This window comes from Schistocerca cancellata, chromosome 9 (genome assembly GCF_023864275.1).
Source record: "Schistocerca cancellata isolate TAMUIC-IGC-003103 chromosome 9, iqSchCanc2.1, whole genome shotgun sequence".
Lineage (NCBI taxonomy): Eukaryota > Metazoa > Arthropoda > Insecta > Orthoptera > Acrididae > Schistocerca > Schistocerca cancellata.
The window spans coordinates 253117144-253138425 of NC_064634.1; the positions used below are offsets into that span (position 1 = coordinate 253117144).

Below are 21282 nucleotides of genomic sequence, written 5' to 3' on the forward strand. Positions count from 1 at the left end.
AGTGGAAGTGTGGCCAGCTGCCAGAGCCGTTCACATGCGTCCCAACTACAATAGGCATATAGCTGGGCAGCAGGTTTTCTGGATCGCTGCCAGAAGTCACCGCACGAGCCAACGGTACTGTCTCCTCAACAGAGCCCACCAAAACGAGGGAGTGTTGCAAAGTATCAATTGGACATGCAACACGTGTTTCGTAGTTACAGACAAGTGAATCAAGATTCTTATTGAAAAACAAATCAGTAAAAAAAGAAAAAAGATAACAAAGTCAGAAAGAACTTATATCTGTAGTACTGTCTTTCTGCATATTTGCTAAAAGATTATTAACATTTTCCAAAAGACAAATGTATGTGAACAAACGTTAAAAAACAGATACACAAAGACAGTAAAGTGTATGCACTGAACATTTTCTCTAAAAGAACTGCCAGATGGACAGGATATTTTGTTAAAGAATCTGTTGGAAAATGATATTTATTTACTCCTCTATAACACAATGCATAATAACTTATCACAATGAAGCCTTGTTTTGTATTTCTAGAGACAAAACAAGAAACAAGTGTTCAAGGGGGCAATGAAACGTTACTTTTTTGAATAATTAATCTACTATGCCCCAATCGTTTAATTAATAATAAAATACATTACGAATAATTTTCTCTGTGTAAATAAATCTGTAAAGTAAGGAGAAAAGGCCACGATTTAATGTAAGGAATTTATTTTTTTGCTGTTCCATTAAAGAATGTTACAGAGAAATGCTTATCTATCGAAACTGCAAAACAAGTTGAAGGCAGTCGCCGTAATTTGTTTTTGGATTATATAAAAGAAGGAACTGTGAGCTCTCTCTATCCCCCTTGTTTGTTTTCGATGGCTGTTTCACAAAATGCAAGTGTTGCTCTTGTATCTGTAACTTTTGGTCAAATAATTACGCGCATTTAATTATAAAAGCCGTGTTTAAATTAACAATTTATTTTCATTTTTCATTAACTCTACATACCAAACTATTATGCCCCATTTTAGAACATTATCAGGTTGCATCAAAGGAGAGTTGCCGACGAATTGTTTGGTGGTCACCGCCGAACGCTACTAGTGTTCAAACGGCTATTACTTCAACAGACTTTTATTTCAGCATCCCAGTGATCTATTTTACCAGTCGTTTCTGTCAGTATCCGGACAATGTAATTACGCAAACTAAACAATGCCATTGATCAACGTACTTGTTCGTTGATAGGAATCTGATTCTGGTTGGCGGAATATATATTTCCATTATCCAAGAGCAAATATTTTCTATGCACCATTTTACCATTTCAGAAGCTTTGCCAGCAGCAAAAGCGATAAATATAATATTACAATTTTTTAAAAAAATACCAGTAATATTATAACTTCTTTTAAAAAAGCTAAATTTTTGCATACATACTGCTGTAATATTACTTTAATGACTACAAAAGAACGATGTTTAGATTTTTTACTGAGTTGTACTAACATACAGCGTATATTTATGAACACAATGGGCAGAGCGAGTGGTTTTGTTATCTTCAGTCTTTTCATGCAGATACATCTCACATCCACTTAACAGTTAGTAGCTGTGTATGGTGACACTCAGGCTGCCGCTCCACCTATGTCAGCACAGTGTCAAGACACGTAAATGCCTCACCAGCTGACAGTCCTGCATCTGGTTCAGTGAAAATGTCATCTGCCTTCAGTTCCTTCTCTAACACTTTGAATGATTTTTTTCATTACTGATAAGTTGGAATGCTGGGTTTGAAGTATCACAAGCGAGCCATTCAGATGGAACAGCTGCACACAAATCGGAACATCAAGAAATTTTCAAAAGGATCTTTCTTATATTCTCAAATAATATTTCGTCCCCTACCACTTCTCTTTCTTTCTCTACTTTTTCACACTTCTTCTTTTCATCTTCATATTTCTGTATCTCATAACTGGTTGAAACGCCTTCCAATTTATTCCAAGCTCTTTTTAATGTGGTTAGCTTCACCAAATTCCACGCTTCGACCTCCATGTAAAAACAGTCTTGTAAAATCAATTTTTTTGTGATGAGCCACAATGCTTTCTTCATTTTCATCTTCTGTCAAAAGCTTCCTCAACAGCTGTTCCTCTGTAATGTCGCTTGGTAGTTTCAATAACCGATTGGTGCATTGGCTGTAGCAAAGTCGTTATGTTTAGGGCAGGAAGCCTGTTTTGAAACGTTCATCTTCTTTATCAGGAAGGCGTTTTGCGTGAGGTGGGTGCGTGCATTATCCAGATTTAACATTAACTTACTTTCTACTTTCCCTACGGTCTTTTGGCATTTTTTTTACATCAGGTATGGAAATTGAATAGTATCATTTGCAAAACAAAGTAGCAGTCATCCAGACCTTTGTTTGATTCTTGTAATAGATGGAAACTTTTTTAACGTTTTTGGAAGCCTAGAGTTTTTCAGTTTTCCTATCAACAGAACAGGTATCTTGTGGTTTCCTGTAGGTTTAACACAGTTAGCATGGTAATAGGGACTTCACTAATGTTATGGACAGGAGCAATAGTTTCCCTTCTAGGAGCCAAAGTTGTTTCAGGCAAAGCCTTCCAAATAAGAGCTCTCTCATCTGTTTTATATAACAATTCAGGGGCATTAGATTCTGCTTCAACTTTGGATTTTTCAGTAAAATGTACTGTTTCTTTTGGGTCTGCTGATAGATTTTCGCCACTTAAATCCAATTCACGAATACCGTGTCTTGCCTTGAAATTCTGTAGTGAGCCATTGCTCGCTTTAAATGAACTCAACTGTCATGAAGTGATTATGTAGTTTTTTGTGGCGCAATAAATGTTCATAGTCTTCACAGGTATGAGGCTGAAATTCTATTTTATCAAGTATAAAAAAACAATGGTCCGATTTTCGACGAGCTGCGTCTTAATTTGCGATTCATCACTTTTGTTAGTTTATATCGCTGGCGGCGCTGTAAGTCTTCGCTTCTCAGAGGGAAGCCCTTTCGCTTCTCATGCATGCACAGTCATCTGTTTCCAGTCTATAAAGAAGCCACCGTATCTAATGTTACTTTTTGCCCAGTTACGGCGGTGGCATCGATTCCTCTCCACCCTCCAAGGTGACCTCATTCCCATTCCCCAACACACACACCCCGAATCCAATACCACTCCCGATGTCGTCCTATCCTCCCCTAACCTCCTTGGCCACATCGCGGTGGACGTCCTTGACCCTATTGGCAGTGACTATCTCCCAGGCCTCCTCACCATTTCAGACGGTCGTCGCCTCCGTCCCGCTCCTAGTATCGATCCTCCCCCAAAATATGTCCATGATTATTCCTGTGTCGACTGGAACGCCTACCAGGATATCCTCACTACCCATGTCGATAGCCACCCCCTCGCCTACCACCACCCTGATGACGTTACCCATGCCCCCTCCTTTCTCCAGCAGTCCTTGCCTGAGGCTGTGGAGGCTCACATCCCTACTGTCGCCATCCACCCACACCACCCCACTTTACCCCCACAGGCCGTCCTCCTCCTCCATGAATCCCACCGTCTCTACCATCTCTTCCTCCACACATGTGACCAGGACACACAAAGACGCCACCAGCAACTCCAATGACACGTCCGAAACTTGCTCGCTGGTAAGAAACGGCGGGACTGGCGGCAGACATGCACCTGTCTTAATCCTACCCTACGTATAAACTCATCTAAGTACTGGTCAGCCATCCATTGCCTTACCGGATCTAACCCCCTCCTGCTACCCTCTCCTTTATGATGACCAGCCCTTTCCAGACAACCTCAGTAAGGCCAATCATTTTGCTTCTTACCTCTCCAATATCTTTAGCCTCCCTGACGATCCCCATTTCGATTACTCACTCTTCCCTGATGCCCACGATCAAACTGACACCTCTGCTCCTCCACTCGCTCCTGGCTTCCAGTACTTGGACAACATTACACACACAGAACTCAATGCCCCGATCACTACCCAGGATATCATATCTAGACTCCGCACGAAATGCAACACTGCTCCCAGTCACGACCGTGTTACCTATCATCACCTCCATGAAGTTCCCGCCTCCTTCCTCTCCACCCTGACCAGACTCTATAATGTGGTCTTGTCCACCGGCTTCTACCCCGACCTGTGGAAAACGTCCTGGATCCTGATGTTCCCAAACCCGTCAAACTGCCATCTGCTGTCTCCTCCTACCATCCCATCAGCCTTACATTGGTCTTCAGCAAGGTCCTGGAATCCATCCTCACCCGATGCATCCACCAGCATCTCCACCAGCACCACTTCCTTCCCACTACCCAATGTGGCTTTCGACTGTACTTCTCTGCTGATAACCTTCTCCTTCACCTGACTCACCTCCTCTCCGAACAACTCAACTCCAGTCACTCTGCCATCTTCCTCTCCCTCGACCTCGAATGTGCTTATGACCGTGTATGGAATTCCAGTCTCCTCTTCAAGCTCCAAACCTTCGCCCTTCCTATTAACTATATCCCTCTGATTGGGTCCTTTCTTTCCCAACGGCCTTCCTATGTCACCATTCATAACACAGAATCCTACACCTTCTACCCCTCCGCCAGTGTGCCCCAAGGTTCCGTCCTCTCCCATCTTCTCTACCTTCTATATACAGTGGACATGCCACTGCCTTCACCCCCAGTCCACCTTCTCCAGTACGCCTATGACACCTCCTTCCTTGGCCTCGCCCCCACCCTGCAAGGCTTCCAACACCTTCTCCAATCCCATCTTGACTGGTTCACTACTTGGTGTAACCAGTGGTTGCTCAAGGTCAATGCTTCAAAGACCCAGGTGATCATTGTAGGCTAAACCACCCCTTCCTTCCGTCTCCTTGCTTTCTATCTCACTATCTACAGCCGTCCTATCAACCTCACACCCACCCTCAAGTACCTTGACGTCACCCTTGACCATCGCCTCTCCTGGACCCCCATCTCCGAACTATCCAAGCCAAGGCACACTCTCGACTCCGCCTCCTCAAGCTCCTTTCTGGCTGCACATGGGGTCTGGACCCCTCCACCATCCTCCACACCTATAAATCCCTCATCCGCCCTATCCTCTGCTATGCCCATCCTGCCTGGATCTCCACCCCTCCTACCTTCTACAAATCCCTTCAAATCCTGGAATGCCATGCGCTCCTCCTCGCCTATCACATCTGCCTACTCTCCACCATGCAGATCCTGTATGACCAAATTCCGCTCCCACACCTCCTTTTCCTCGAATGGATACTTCACACAAACTTGATCCCCCTCACCCGCTTGTCTCTCCCATCCTTTCCCACCCCCAACCACTGCTGCGCCTGTATTCCCACATCCATCTCTCCACCCTCCATACTCTTGCCCAAGGTGGCTTCCATCAACTCCCCCTCCCTGATGATGCCCTCATCCCCTCCATCTACCCCTCCTACCAACTTTGATCCTCCCTTCCCTACCCCTGTGTTTTTCCCCCAGGGCACCCTCTTCCCTCCTCTCCCTCCTCTCTTCCTCCCCCACTCCTCTCCCCCTGGGCTTCCCTTACCCCCCAACCTTCTTTTCTCCCTCTCCCCTTTCCTCTGCCACTGGCATCTACACCCTCCCCTCTCCCTCCTACCCAAACCATTTTCCCTTTGGCACTTCCCCAGATTTGTGTGTGAACAGTGAATATTCGTGCCCCAGAGATCGTTGCCAGTGTAGTGTGTGCCTTTGTGTTAATGCTTCAGTGTCTCACCGTTTGTGCTCCATCGTTCATGTGTGTTATTTCTGTTGTCTCTGTTCATGTACAAGTGCTGAAAGTTTTTTACTCGGACACTGCGCCTGTCAACGATTCCGTGTATTTTAATATGTCTGTCTACTGTTATTATCCACCATGTTTGTTTTGTTTTTCTATGCCTCTTTCTGTACTGTTTGTATTATCCATGGCCGAAGAGCGGCATATATTGGCCGCTGCCGACCTACCTTTCTTGTAAAGGTGTTGAAATAACAATAAAGGGGAAAAAATGTTACTTCAGTTATAGCGTGACTGTGCACCTACAATCTCACCAGAAGATGGCGGCCAGCTGGACCATCTCGGTGTCAGGATGAAATTCGGTTGCATACCAGTGAAGAGCATCAACAAGACAAACTATCGATTTTCTCAGCTAAAAGTTTTGCCTCTTGACAAACAATCAGCCCTGAAAGAGGGTTTCCCAATGTTCGCTGCTGTAAAAATATTTTGAATACTGCCTCTTCAAGAAACTGATGATGACAGTGTTAGATAACATTATAGACTGTGTTGTAAAATTCTAAGAAAAGTGATCAGAACATCAAAATAGATGTACTAATGAAAAGCTCTCCGATTTCTAGTTGGGTGGCAGTGTTAACAAATCGCCACCTTTCGATGAGTATTATAATCTTCTGGAAAAGTGTCCTGATACTGCTTTATTTATATTGAAATGGCCATCCCCTCCATCAGGCTGGATCTTTTGTGGGTGGCAGGCGTGGAGTGTTTGATGGGTGCAGCAGTAGAGTGGATGCAGAGTGGAGCATGCACTTCAAGCTCTACAGTCTCTTCATAGGCGTTCTTTATCTGTATCACATGCTGGTCACTGCTGGATACATTCTCAGTTTATACTACCTAATGCAGGATTCCATGGTCAACATAGATGATACCCTTGATTCCCATTGACTAGATTCTCGTGGATCATTGTTTCTATTGACTGTTTTATAATACTTTCATAGTTGTCTCTTGTTTGGTACAACAATTTACTAAACTTCAGACATGTATTGTACTACTAGTGTTTGAAGAATTAAGAAGAAAAATAAAGTAGGAGGCGTCTTAATGATTTTTCTGTGTTCCTGTTGTGATTTTTGTATATCATACATAATTTCATATGTACATTTTTTGCATTTTGTATAGTACTGTAACAGAATCTTTTCGCTCTGTCTCTTTGTCAGTTTACTTAAGGAATCGGTTTAGTTCTAATGTTCTCTGTTAAATGGGTAAAGACCGATGTACATATTAATCTCTGTAAGTGATCTCTCTTAGAATATCAGAATTGTCAACAAAAGTTTAGGAACAATTCGTCGCTTTACAACATATTTATTTGTGCAGTCTAAGAGAAAGGTCATTTTTATTATGACAATAACTGTTCACATACATAAACAAACGGCCCAAGATGTATGCTATAGACCCAACAGAAACAGAATGACAGCAGATCCATTACCAGCAGTTGGGTGGTGGTGGGGGAAGCGCATATCATGTGGCCAGTAGAAGAGCAATTTATAGTGGACTTAACGGAACTAAACGTCAAGTTCCACAAAGCATTTCAGTTGATCGAATTCACTTATACCATAAACGGAGCTGGATGGAACTACAATGCCAAGAAGTCCTAGGAAGAAAAGGTATGAGATTATCATTGGATGTGTATGTTTGGAGAGGGGGGGGGGGGCTGAGGGTGAGATGGGGAGTTACGTCTTGTGCTAATAGCAGAAGTGAACATATTATCGTCGCGCTTACTCACGTTACAGCAGTGGATTTTGTGCTTTGAGACCTCTCGTGCTTTGAGCCCTCTTAATCTTTATTTCCGCTTTTATTTCGCGATAGTCTGTGAAGGCTACATGAGCATTGGATATTTTCCCTACGAGTGTGAGGTGAAATGTATAAAAGCGAAAAACTGTGTAGGTTTTACAGTGCCTATACAAAGAAAAAGTTTACGCTGTGCTTAGAAAAGAACGTAAACAGATTAACAGCGAAAGCGTCGGGTCTACCAAAGGAGAAAAATACAATTGTTTTCATATTTTTTTGTATTTGGGAAGAGCACAATACACGATGGATAAAGCAAAAAGGTATTGCACATTGCCTTGTAAATACTGTTTGAGGTACTTTTATGTGCATGTTTACTTGAACATATATGACGAGATTCGAAATATTTGGAAGTTATTTTTCATATTGTTTCATCTTTCACCAATAAGGAAAATACGCAATTTTGGGAATACTTTCATTATGAATTTCCCTTTGGATGTTAATAACCTCTGCTGTCATTGCTAGACTCTTAATTCTATTACAAGGTTCCGAATTTGTGTATCACATACAGTATTTCAAAAACCCACCTTTACCGTTCATTATTTGGCTAAGCGAAGTGTTGTGGTGACTTACCACAATAGTAAACACTTCTCTGTTTGACGGGGACATTCCTTTCTGTAGACGTGCACAGAGAATCACCCTGAAATGAAACAACTTCACCCTGATGACTGTCATGTCAGAGGAGATGAGCCCGTAGAGTGTTTCCACAATCCATTTTGATGGCACAAATTTTGGTAAAGGTATGCATGTGCAGGCTTGTATAGCATGTTGACTATCAGCTTCTAGACTGCAAAGATAATATTTTTCGAAATGTTTTGAATGCTAAAACACTTTGGTTTATGATACAAGAAGTTTGTGGGCAATACGGTGTTGTGAGAGGCGGTTGGGGTGACTTATTGGCTAATAGCGTCTTGCTAAGCAGGAAAATGGTATTGTAAAGTGAATGAACGTTTGCTGTATATTTTGTTTGTTTCTGGTAAAATTTCTACAGCTTTAGAATTTTATGGAACCAGTACTTGTCATAGGCTTGTTTTTTGTTGTAGAGTCACACGATACTTCTAATCCAACCCGCACCAAAGCCGGAAACGAGAACATATTCCGATTTTGAATCGGTCAATGAATGCATGGAAGGTAAGGCAACTGTACTCAGTGCGTGATAGAGAATTAACAACATAAGGGAAAGTTTTGTTTTGGTATTTGTGGACGTGTTTTACAAATTTGATAGTAGCTACGACCTGATTTTCGCCAGAAGTTAGTAAACTATTAGTTAGCATATTTATCTTCTGTCGATCTTCTCATAAATCGTTGCAGCAGGTACAGGGAGAACAAATTTTCGACTATGAGCAGAATGACTGTTTATGTCCTATGTTGTTGTTCTACATCAGATTTTCATTTCATTTGATCGGGAGGTGCGTCAGAATTATTCCATACAGTACCACTATCTGACCCTGTTTACGTTATCTTGTGTACATTGTAATTGTGGTAATTCTTCTGGATTAAGTTTCGTTGGGGGATCAATTATTCTGACCCAAATTTGGACCTTACTGTAGAAAATTGTATTTACAATTCTGGTCGACATGGAATTGAGCTACATTCAAGTCAAAAGTTATTTGGTTAACTGGGAAATAATTTGTGAACAAATAGTAAAAATTTAGAAACAGTTTTAGATGACCAGTTGCCTATGAGGGGAAATAGTGGTGTTTGGCATTTTTTTGTTTGGTAAGGTACTCTTGGGTTATTTCAATTTGTTTTTCCATAGGGCTTAGTTGGACATAGAGCAAAACTTCAAACTGAGCAGTATCAGGTGTAAACACGATTCAGAGTGCTTGTTTTAATATTTATATCAGGTAAATAGTTTTGAGAAGCATTTATTTTGTTCTAACATTGAAATATTAGAATCATGTGCGACTGTTGCCTAATAGGTATGCATGGATTGATGGTAGAACTGCATTAAAGCACACCTCATCTAAAGTCACAACTGCTTGTGCTCATACATTCACTGCAGTTTAGAATAACTCTGTTTTAACAAGCAATGGAAAGTCCAGGATTGAATAACGACAGTATTATGGAAAGGATGTATTGCTGCTCACCACATACAGTAGGCATAGCTGTAGACAGGCATAATGAAAAAGACTGCTGAAGTATTTACTCAGAAGCTTGTGGACAAAGGTCTTTGCCTGAAGTAGGAAATGCACGCACCCCCCCCCCCCCCCCCACACACACACACAGAGACAGCCACCCTCTCCAAAAGCTTAAGAGTAAATACTTCTGCAGTATTTTTCATTGTGCCTGCAACTCAACACATCCTCTGAGATGAGTAGCAATCTATGCTTTCCATAATATTATGTCTGTTTTATACTGTGTAGGTGGAAATACAGTATGTGCTACGTGACACATGATGCACATCTGTTTTGTGTCCCTGGTGTCATTCAGGCCGTCTCATCCACCATCTCTGATTTGGATGTAGCCTGGCCATGCCAGATTTTAGCATTGTATCTGTTTCCATTTTGTAGCCCTGTAGAGTTCGGAAGTTTTGTCACTGTTAATACCTTGATGGTACAAAATGACACTTTTGAATATTTTGAAAATAAATTACCATTTTCTTGTCATCTAAATGATGTGACATTTGGAGACTGTGCATGCTGTTGTGTAAGGATTGCAGAAATAATCTCATCTACATATACATATGTATTTTGCAAGCCACTATATGGTGCATGGTACCTTGTGCCTTTGTGTAAAAACATCAAGACAGGAGAGTAACGCTTGCTTAAGTTTTCATATTTTATTTTCCTGTAGCAATGGTTTGCCATTACACAGAGTATCACATAAAGGGAAAGGTTTGACTCCTAAAAGGGATTTGTTTTAATCCCCAAAGCATGGACTGTCACTCAGGATAAAAAATTAAGTCATTGTTCCTTTGTTTTTAATTTTAACAACTTTCATGCATGTTTTAAAGGGTTTGTCAAGGGCAATTATGCATTATAATATCTGCGGTTGTAATGGTTGGATTTATTTGAGATTCGTAAGTGTGAAAAGTAGCATTCAATGAAGGATGAACGTTGTGCTATGTCTGTACAGTACTTTAACCAATTCAGTTTCTAACACCAGTCTGGAAAACTTTATCTAGTTTATAATTTGTTGGAGCCACTCTGGAAATTAAGGGGTGATGGATTTTTATGTTATACAGCTTGAGAAACTAATGTACATTAATAACGTGGGGAGTTGGAAAATAAGTTTCCCTTGTCGACTGTGGTCAGAGTTGTTTGTGAAAGGAAAAAAAAAGAGAATGAGACATTAAGCATAAGACATATCTTTATTTTTCTACATAATTTCCAAGTACATTGAGACATTTGTCATGCGGCTTTATAAGCTTCTTCAAAAAGCCTTCCAGGAAAAAATCAGGGCATTGCATACGGAAGAAGTGTTGAACGGCTTGTTTGATGTCGGCATTGCTGCCAAAGTGTCTTCCATGGAGTCTTCTTCAAAGCAGGAAACAGATGGAAGTCACTTTGTGTGCCGTGTGTGGTCTCTGAGAAGACCAGGCCACTTTTTCTGAATCACCTCTTTCAATTTCGACAGAGTCGCACAGTACTGTGCAGCGTTGATGGTTGCATCCTCCAGAAAGTCCAGCAGCAAACATCCTTTTGTGTCCCAGAAAATGGTGAGTAGCATTTTACCTGCAGACGGAGTGCGTTTGAACTTCTTTCGGACAGGTGATGACAGATGTTTCCACTCCATGGATGCGGCCTTCAATTCGGGTGTGTAATGGTGGACCCATGTTTCATCCCCCGTCACAATCCAAAACACAAGGTCATTGCCAGATTCATGGTAATGCACAAGCTGTTCCAGGCTGAACGCCATGCGTTGTTCCATGTGTCGGTGTCAGTTGGCGGGGCACCCATGGTGCTGACACCTTCCTGTATCAAAGAATGTCGTGGATGATCTTGTGAACTCACTCATGTCCGATTCCAAGTTCTGCTGCTACTCCATCGATGGTAATACTTTGGTTCGCTTTAATCATGTCATTCACCTTCCTGACATGTGCGTCTGTAGTGGCTGTGCACGTCCGTCCAGGTCTCGGTATGTCCTGCACTTGCTGACGTCCATCACTGAATTGCTGTCACCATCTCGACATCACTCACACCTGACCCATACATTTCAACAAGGCAGTTATGAATTTCTGTGCCTGATACTCCACTTGCCCATTCATAGCAGATAACAGCTCTCACTTCCACCTTTGACCATGACTCCAAAGCGCACCTTCTCTCCATAGCTCTGGGCAAAGACTGAGAAGCTCGCCTCCGCTTTGTGCAGGCCTGCGACAGCGCCATCTGCTGGATCGTGGTTGACCTCTACCCAATGGTGTTGCGGTGACTTCCACGTGCGTGTTCATCTGCCGTGTCGTCTTTCGCCCCTATCTCACAACTCTGCCCACAGTCGAAAGAGGAAACGTATTTTCCAACTCCCCCTCATACATGTAATAACTACAAATATTGGATACTTGAGCACTGCATTTGCAATAAATAAATTAACACATTTGGTGTGCCAGGTATGGGAACTTGAATTGAGTACATTACAGGTGCTTTTGTTTCCACACAATATTGTTTTCTGGACAAACAGCAGCTACTTAAGAGTAAACTTATTCTGAAAGAACTAGTTTTCCCATCATACATAGATTAAAAAGAAAATAAGATACTCAGTATGTAAATGAAAACCTTAGGGTGGCTTTTCTGTGTGCTAGTTATGATAGGCAAGCTGTCACAGGCTGCATGTATGGAAATGCTGTAATGTACTCAATCAGCAGTGTACTAACATCATGCTGATGCCAAGGACTCTCCCTGTGTGCATGGGGCAGCAGCATTTCTGGGTGTAGGTGTTGTATTTTGTGAGGGTATGAGATTTTCCAGGTGTTTTGTAGCCAGAGTTCTTGAAAATAAATCATTTCAGTGATTGAAGGTGAAATCTTGTACTAATTATGAATATAAATGAACAAGCTTTATTAGCAGAAGATCCATTTGTTGTTGAGAAAAATTGTCCAGAACTTAAGTGTAATTGATACGTAAGAGGTTTTATTAAAGAGCAAGTCTTGCTTTCTGTGTTATATTACTTGTCTGACATATCCCACATATGCTCGCCAAACGAGGTGCCGCCTCCAGCCCGAGAGCTCGTCACTCTTTGGCGGGTTCATGCTTAGCTACAACAGGGCCGCAGCCTTTGCAGCAACTTTTCCCTGCATGTCTGACCTCTTGCTATCTCTCCCCCCCCCCCCCCCCCCCCCCCCTTTCTCCTCCTTGGGGAACATATCTGTGGTGTTACTGGGAATGTTCCAATGTTCCACGTTGTTCATCTCTGGCATAAGAAGTCTCACCACTGTTTTGGTTCCTCTTTTTCGTCTTTCTGCCTAGGCACTCCTGAAGGCCGGCCCACACATCTGATGTGTAGCAAGTGACTGGGTAACAAGTGGGTAGGGTTTTCACGTGCCTCCTGGTACAGGCCAGGCCCAGGGAGGGGTGATTGCCTGAGCTGTTACCTTCCCAAGTTGCCGATTGGGCCTCTGTCATGTGTTCGGGAGGTGTGACCTGAGTTTTAAACAATCACGTAAGGCAGGTGCGGCCACTTGTGAATGGGTCCCCCAGTTGGGAAGGAGTGCGCCATTGGAGATGCTGGCAAACATGGGGATTTTCTCGCAATGAGCCAATCATCTTCACAATCCATGCCTACGAAAAGTAAACAGAATGAGGCTAACGATTCAGAGACCCTTCCCAGCTGCACCATGGTTCCTCGTGGTTTCGTGCACTGAGGACGGTCAGTCCTTCACAATGGTAAATCAGCTTATTATTCAGAAAGGTGTTCATGCAATTGCCAACCCTGTGAAATTCTGCTCTCGTTTATGGAATGGCACTTAGCTTTTAGAGACTACTTCTGATTTCCAAGCGCAAATGTTTGACACCTCGCTTCTCCACAGCTATCCTTCAGGTCGAGGCCCATAGTACTTTGAATTCTTCCCATGGTGTTATTTAAACTAGGCTGCTTGACAGTCTGACCAAGGCCGAAATCCAATCAAACCTCTCTGATTAGGGTGTCATTGCTGTCCATCAGGTGACGAAAAAGGTAGATTCCTCCTTAATGTCCAAACACACTTATTTTTGCACCTTTGATAGAGTGGTGCTTCCATCTAAGATCAAACTAGGCTATAAAATTATCGTAGTCCGACTGTTCATTTTGAACCCAATGTGTTGCTATCACTGTCATTGTTTCAACCATACTAGAACATATTGTCGACACCCAGCCAAATGTGTAACCTTTGGTAGGGATGCGCATGACTAAGTTTGTCCACCTCCTTCTGCCACTGTATAAACTGCAAAGACGATCGTGCTGCCTCCTCTCGAGATTGTACCATGTACCATGTCCATGTACCTGTCCATGAGATCCAGGTAGAAGAAAAAGTGTCTTACCCAGTCACACACAAGTTATTGGCTAGTCATAAAACCCTGCATTCTAAAGTCTGGCAGTTATAATTCTAGTCTTGCTACGTTTGCTCCATGAAGGACATGTTCATATAGACATGTGACCTCAAATTAAGCCCTGAGGTTGTGAAATAACTCAGTGTCCAGGTAGCATTGCCATCACCTCGTCCTGCTGTGCAACAAGCCATCAAACTCTCGCCTCAAGGGACAAAGCCACCAGCTACACAACCGGCAGGCTGGAAAGGACAGGAGGAATACTCCTGTGACTACTTCTATGTCCCTCCAGCTCACCAACATCTGAGTCTTCCTTCACTAACCGGAAAGGCTCAAAGACGTCCAACAAAAGGCAAACGGTCTTCTTCTTCGCAGACTCGAAGATCCTCTTCAACACGTCATCATGTGATACCTTTGCTCGGCTGGCCTCCCTGTCACCAGTGGACACCGCGAACCGTTTTTCTGCGTTGGACTCCACAGACCGACAGCATAAGAAAGCCGATGCTTCTGTGCAGCTCATGGAGCAGGATCCTCTTGCCTCTGTGCCCTGTAGCAGCGAGTCTTCACAGACTGGCACTCGGCAGCCGCCAAGGTGACACACATTCCATTTTCCTCATCATGACTCCTCCAGTGGAACGTTCACAGCCTTCGATCCCACAAAGAGGATTTATGGCTGCTTTTAGAATTGCAGCATCCGTTGTACCCTGCCTTCAGGAAACAAAATTGCTCCCTCACGACCGTTTTGAGCTTTCGCATTTCTTCCCGGTCTGTTTTGACTCTCTCTCTGAGGTCGGCATTCCATCTTATAGGGGAGTCATGCCGCTCATATGGGATGATGTTCATAGACAACCCATCTCTGATTACCGATCTTCAAGCTGTTGCAGTTCACTTTGTTTTCCTCGCCTGACTTTTTCCCTTTGTACCATTAATATCCCTCTGTGATTCAATGTCACCAGGGCAGACTTCCTCCAGCTTGTTGGGCAGCTACCTCACCCAATTCCCCTACTTTAATGCACATCATCCCCTTTGGGGTTCTCCCAGAACCTGTCAGAGAGGTGTCCTCTTGGATGACCTTCTTAATCAACTTAACCTGTTCTGTCTTAATGCAGGAGGACCCACATTCCTTTCCAAATCCTCGCACACCTATTCCTATTTGGACCTATCCTGCACTGCCCAGCTTGCCCATCATGCCGAGTGGTACGTTCTTTCTGACACCTACTCGACTGACCATTTCCCATGTGCTCTCCAGTTGCTGGCTAGTACCCCACCTGCATGCACACCCAAATGGCAGCTTATTAAGGCTGACTGGCAGCTTTACTCCTCTTTGGCAACCTTCAAAGAAAAAGATTTCCCCAGTTGTGATGACCAGGTGGAATATTTTACAAACGTTACCCTTACTGCTTTAGATCATTCCATTCCTCGCCCTTCCTCTTTACCATGCCATATCCCAGTCACTTGGTGGACAACAGCATGCCGCAACACAATTCACATGCGGATGTGTTCTTTCCACATTTTTAACAGTCATTCAATGACGGAAAACTGCATTCATTATAAACAGATGCGTCAACAGTGTTGTCGCATTCTTTGGGATAGTAAAAAAGCTAGCTGGATTTAATTCACTAGTTCTTTTAACAGTTCCACCCCTTCCTCTGTCGTGTGGGCCAGCCTCCAATGGCTGTCTGGGACCAAGATCCATTCCCCAATTTCCAGCCTGACAGTAGCAGACGATGTCATCGTGGACCATATTGCTATCTCCAACCCCTTGGGCCGCCATTTTGCAGCAATTTCGAATTCTTCCCACTATCTGCCTGCCTTCCTCCATCAGAAACGAGTGGAGGCGGCTTGGGCGATACCCTTCTCTTCTCAGAATTGTGAGTGCTACAATGCCACCTTTACTGTGAGGCAGCTAGATCATGCTCTGAATTCATTCTGATCCTTTGCCCCAGGGCCAGACAGTGTCCGCATTCAGATGTTGCAGCACCTTTCTTTTGTGGGCAAGCACATTCTGCTTAATACGTACAACCACATCTCGGCAGAGGGCACATTTTCTGGTCACTGGCGTGAAGCCATCATCATACCCATACCTAAACCCGGTAAGGACAAACACCTACCTTATAGTGACCGAACTATCTCTCACCAGCTGTTTTCAAGCTGATGGAACATATGATTCATGCCCGGCTGGTATGATGGCTCGAGTCTCTCAATTTACTAACCACTGCACAGTGTGGATTTTAAGCTAGCCATTCTGCAGTTGATCATCTCGTCACTTTGTCCACCCATGTCATAATGGTTTTCTATAGAAATCCCAGACTGTGGCCATGTTTTTTGATTTGGAGAAGGCCTATGACACCTGCTGGTGAACTGGTATCCCCCGTACTCTCTACACATGAGACTTACATGGCTGCCTGCCCCGTTTCCTTGAGGAATTTTTAAAAGACTGAGTTTTCAAGGTGTGTGTGGGTTACGTCGTGTAGGACACCTTTATCCAGGAAAACGGTGTACCAGAGGATTCCGTCCTGAGTGTCATTCTCTTTGCTATTGCTACTAACCCTATAATGGGCTGTCTCCCACCAGGTATCTCTGGCTCCCTTTTTGTTGATGATTTTGCGATCTATTGCAGTTCTCCATGGACCTGTCTCATTGAATGGCGGTGTCTTCAGCAATGTCTCAATTGTCTTTATTCATGGAGCATTGACAATGGCTTTCATTTTTCCACTGCCAGAACCGTTTGTATGAATTTCTGGTGGCACAGTGGTTTCTCCCACCACCTTTATATCTTGGGCCTGTTGTTGAAACTACAAAATTCCTGGGGCTCATGCTCTATAGCAAACTCTCTTGGTCCTCCCATGTGTATTACCTGGCAGCTCACTGTACATGGTCCCTTGATGTCATACCTGTCCTCGGTGGTACTTCCTGGGGTGCAGATCGCACCACCCTCCTCCGTTTGTACCGGTCCCTTGTCCGTTCGAAACTAGACTGTGGGTGCTTTGTTTATGCGTTTGCACATCCATTCCTCTTACGCTGTCTCAACACTAGCCAACATCGTGGCATCCGTTTGGCCACTGGTGCCTTTTACACTTGTTTGGTTTAGAGTCTGTATGCTGAAGCTTCTGAACTGCCACTGTCCTGTTGCCGTGATTTTCTCCTCAGCAGATGTGCATGCCATCTGTCTGCCATTTGAGGCCACCCATCCTATGCCTCCTCCTTTGATGGCTCCTTCGATCACAAGTATGGGGTGCATCCCTCCTGTCTGCTACCTCCTGGAGTCCACTTTCGTCACTTGCTCTGGTGGCTTAACTTCACGCTACCTGCAACTTTGCCTGTAGGTGTGAACACTTCACCACCTTGGTTCCGTATGGTGGCCCGTGTTCACCTTGGCCTTCATTTGCTTCCTAAGGACACTACTCCAGCCTTATCTATCACCTTCAGTTTCATGACCTTCGCATGGAACCCGCAGGGGGCCCACAGTCCCTTTTGTGGGTACATGTGTGGCGCACACAGGGCCCCGAGCTATTGCAGTCTCTTTCTTTTTTCCAGACTGCATTACCATCCCGGTTCCTCTCCTTCCCTGTTTTTGCCCCCCTCCTTTACCTATTGGTGGACTTCTTTATATCGACCTGGTTATCCTCCTGGCTTTGTTTTGGTATATGCTGTTGTTTAGTTTGCTGTTTCCATCTAATTTTCAGCATTTTTGGTCCTCTCGGGGTTTGACCGCCATTTCCAACGTTTTCTGTTCGGTGTGACCCATTTGGGAATGAACTCCCAACCTAGTTTCCATGGTGCAGACTCCTTTCCCCATCCCCTCCCTTTTCCCCTTGCACCCTGGCCCCCTTCCTTCTAGGTCACCAGCACGATAGCAAGTCCTTGTGGTGGGGCTGTTAATTACCCACTTGGCTAAGCCCCCTGACACCACAGGGATCACACTGCTACTACCTGAGCTGTTAATGCCTTGTGTATGCCAAGGAGTCTATGCTCATCACTTTGGGGCATCAGAACTCCCGGCAATGGCCGCCATGCCAGACGGCCCTTGCTGTGGCTGGGTGGCGCCCACGGGACGAGCCCCTGGTTGGAGTGGGTGGTACTAGGCTGGATGCCTTGCACATGAAGCGACGAAAGCTTTGACGTCCTGGCCATTCTGTGGCCGTCTCTAAGAGTGATAGAAGACATGACACTCCTCCTTCCGATCCTTCGGCCTTCCCCTCCCTGACCACCCCCTGGGAAGAGGGTCAAGCTCGCTGGCTTGGGTTGAAACCTTTCCCTCGGTACCTGGTTTGTACCAGGACAGATGGCGAAAGTTTTGCCACGACCAAGCCTTTGTTTTTCGTGGAGTCAATTGAAGATAAGTATGGCGAAGTGGAATCCATGAGTAAAATGCGGTGTGGTTCTTTGCTCATAAAGACCTTTTCTGCTGCCCAATTTGAAGCCCTGCGTGCTTGTTACCATCTCAGTGACTTCCCAGTCTCCGTTGCACCACACCAGTCTTTTGAACTCAGTACAGGGCATCATTTTCCACCGGGATCTTCTCCTCCACCAAACTGACGAGGAGCTCCGTGCAAACCTCGAGCGGTGGGGAGTTCGATTTATCCGCCGTGTACAGCGAGGCCCTATAAACAATTGCACCGATACAGGTGCCTTTATCCTGGCCTTCAAGGGGGGTACCCTCCCAGATAAGGTTAAGGTGATGGTGTAGTGGTGTGATGTGAAACCTTACATTCCACCACCGATGAGATGCTTTAAATGCTTAAAATTTGGAGACATGTCTTCCTGCTGCACCAATGACCCCTCTGCAGTAACTGTGGGTGCCCCCTCCATGAGGGGAGTGCCTGTACTCCCCCGCCAGTGTGTGTAAATTGTAATGTGCAGCATCCTCCATGCTTGCCAGCATGTCCGGTGTATGTGAAAAAACGACGGATTCAAGAGTACAAGACCTTCGATCAACTTACCTACAAAGAGGCTTGTTGAAAGTACGACCGGCTGCATCCCATGCCTACAACTTCTACTTTTGCTTCAGTTATATCTATTCACCCTCCTATCCCTCCTCTTCCCAGCCGTGCCCCATTCGTCCCACACCTTCTGCCTCACCCTCACCTTCCTCCTCCCCCTCCCCATCAGTACCCATACCCACCCCCACCCCTTCAGGTGCTGCTCCCCCTCTCCCGCCGGAGAAATGCTCCCCTTCTTCAGCAGCTGCGGGTAATGGAGCTCCCTCCCGGGACTCCTTTTCACAGCATCCCCCAGGAAGGCAATCTGCAGCTCCACATTGGCCTTGCGATCCGTGGCCGGTGGGTGCCAAGATTGCCAGGTGTAATTCCGTGCCTGACCTTGCTGCAGTCTGCCCTTCTCTTCCTTCACAAGAGAAGAAGCAGAAACACAAGAACAAGGGCAAGGCCCCTCTGGTACCCCGTGAGGTGCCACCTTCCCAACCTCCCCCCCCCCCCCCCCCCTCCAGCCAATGAACCAACAGTGTCTGACCCCACCTATATGGACATTACTCCATCCTTATCCATGACGGATGGCAACTATGCGGCGTGACTGGCTCCGGTCCATTTCCTTCCCATTTGGACCCCAGCCTGAGAATCCTCCAGTGGATATTTGCACTCCCTGAAGTTGCAGCTCCTTCCTTCCTCCTACTCTGCTGCTTGCATTGCTCTCCAGGAGACCCATTTTGTCAATTCTTACTCACCCACCCTTTGTGGGTTCCACACTTTCTGTTGGAACTGAATTGGCCCCTTGCGGGCCTGTGGTGGTGTTTGCACCTTGGTCTGCAAGGACATTTTTAGTAAATGGGTTCCCCTCCATACTGCTCTGGAAGCAATTGCTGTCACGATCCATCAGGCCACTCCAATCACAATCTCTAATCTCTACCTCCCACCTGACAGGCTGCCCACATTCCTTGCCCTAACCACCCTTCTTTAACAACTCCCTTCTCCCTTCCTGCTTCTAGAAGATTTTAATGTCCACAACCATCTTTGGGGTAGTCACAAGACTACTGCCCTGGGCAGGACAGTTCAAGCTGTTCTGGCAGGGCCTGACCTCTGTCTGCTGAACACCGGCGCTCCTACACGCTGAAGTGTGGCATATGGCACTTTCTCTGCCATTGACCTCTCCATCTGCAGTCCCGGCCTTCTTCCCTCCTTTCAGTGGGGTGTTTGTGATGACTTATGTGACAGCGATCATTACCCGATTGTTTTGACCTTCCTTTAGTGTATCGCGCTCCGCCACCCTCCCAGGTGGGCCTTCTCTAAAGCTGATGGTGGTGCCTTCTCCTCTGCTACCATCCCCCCTGTACTGCCACACAGCAGAATTGATGAGTCTACACAACTTTGATTGCTGCCATTCTTTCTGCAGCTGTTTCAGCCATCCCTTCTTCCTCAGGTTCCCCCCATTGGAAGATGGTCTCTTGGTCAATTCCGGAAATTGCTGCAGCCATAAAAGACTGCCGCTGTGCTCTTCAACACTTCAAGCAGCACCCTTCTACTTCTCTCTTTCTGGTCTTTAAATGATTCCGCACCTGGGCCTGTTACCTAATCAAATGTCAGAAACGGGTTTGCTGGGAATGATACGTGGCTGCCATAGTACCTCACACCCCCTCTTCACAAGTATGGATGAAACTCAGGCATATTTTTGGCCATCATCCTCCCACCAGCGTTGCAAGAATTTCTGTTCATGGTGTTGTCCTTATCCATCCGGACTTTGTCGCAGAGCATTTCGCTCAACACTTTGCCCAAACCTCTGCATCAACTCAGTATCCACCCACATTCCTCCTCCTGAAAGAGAGCTCGGAACGACTGCCTTTGTCTTTTGTTTCTCGCTGCTTGGAGCCTTATAATGCCCCATTTAGTGAGTGGCAATTCACCAGTGCCCTCGCCCCCCCCCCCCCTCGCCCCTCATCGGATACATAACCAAATGCTCCAGTACTTATTGGTGGCTGGCCACCTTCGTATACTGACCATTTTCAGCCATCTGTGGAGTGAGGGGGTATTTCCTACTAAGTGGCAGTAAAGCTTTGTTATTCCGGTGTTGAAGATGGGAAGCCACCACTTCAGTTGGATAGCTACAGTCCAGTTAGCCTTACCAACACCCTATGCAACCTCCTTGAATGCCCAGTGAGTTGGTGGCTGTTTTTGGATCCTTGAATCCCGCGACCTTTTATTATTGAATCAAGGTGGTTTTCGCTGTGGCTGCTCTATGGCAGATAACTTGGTCCACCTGGAGTCTGCTATCCGCCCATCTTTTGTCCTTCGGCAACATCTCATTGCAGTCTTCTTTGACCTGCATAAAGCCTATGACACTACC

At 45.1% G+C, this 21282-nt stretch overlaps 1 protein-coding gene across 1 annotated transcript in view; it reads left to right on the forward strand.

Annotated features, from left to right (window-relative positions):
* Nucleotides 1–8351: 8351 nt before the first annotated feature.
* Nucleotides 8352–21282, forward strand: part of LOC126100328 (enhancer of rudimentary homolog) — a 66674-nt gene continuing 53743 nt past the window's right edge. Inside the window, exons 1-2 of the mRNA XM_049910941.1 lie at nt 8352–8454; nt 8569–8656. Coding sequence (XP_049766898.1) covers nt 8365–8454; nt 8569–8656 — 178 coding nt within the window. The 5' untranslated portion in view covers nt 8352–8364. The remainder of the gene's footprint in view (nt 8455–8568; nt 8657–21282) is intronic.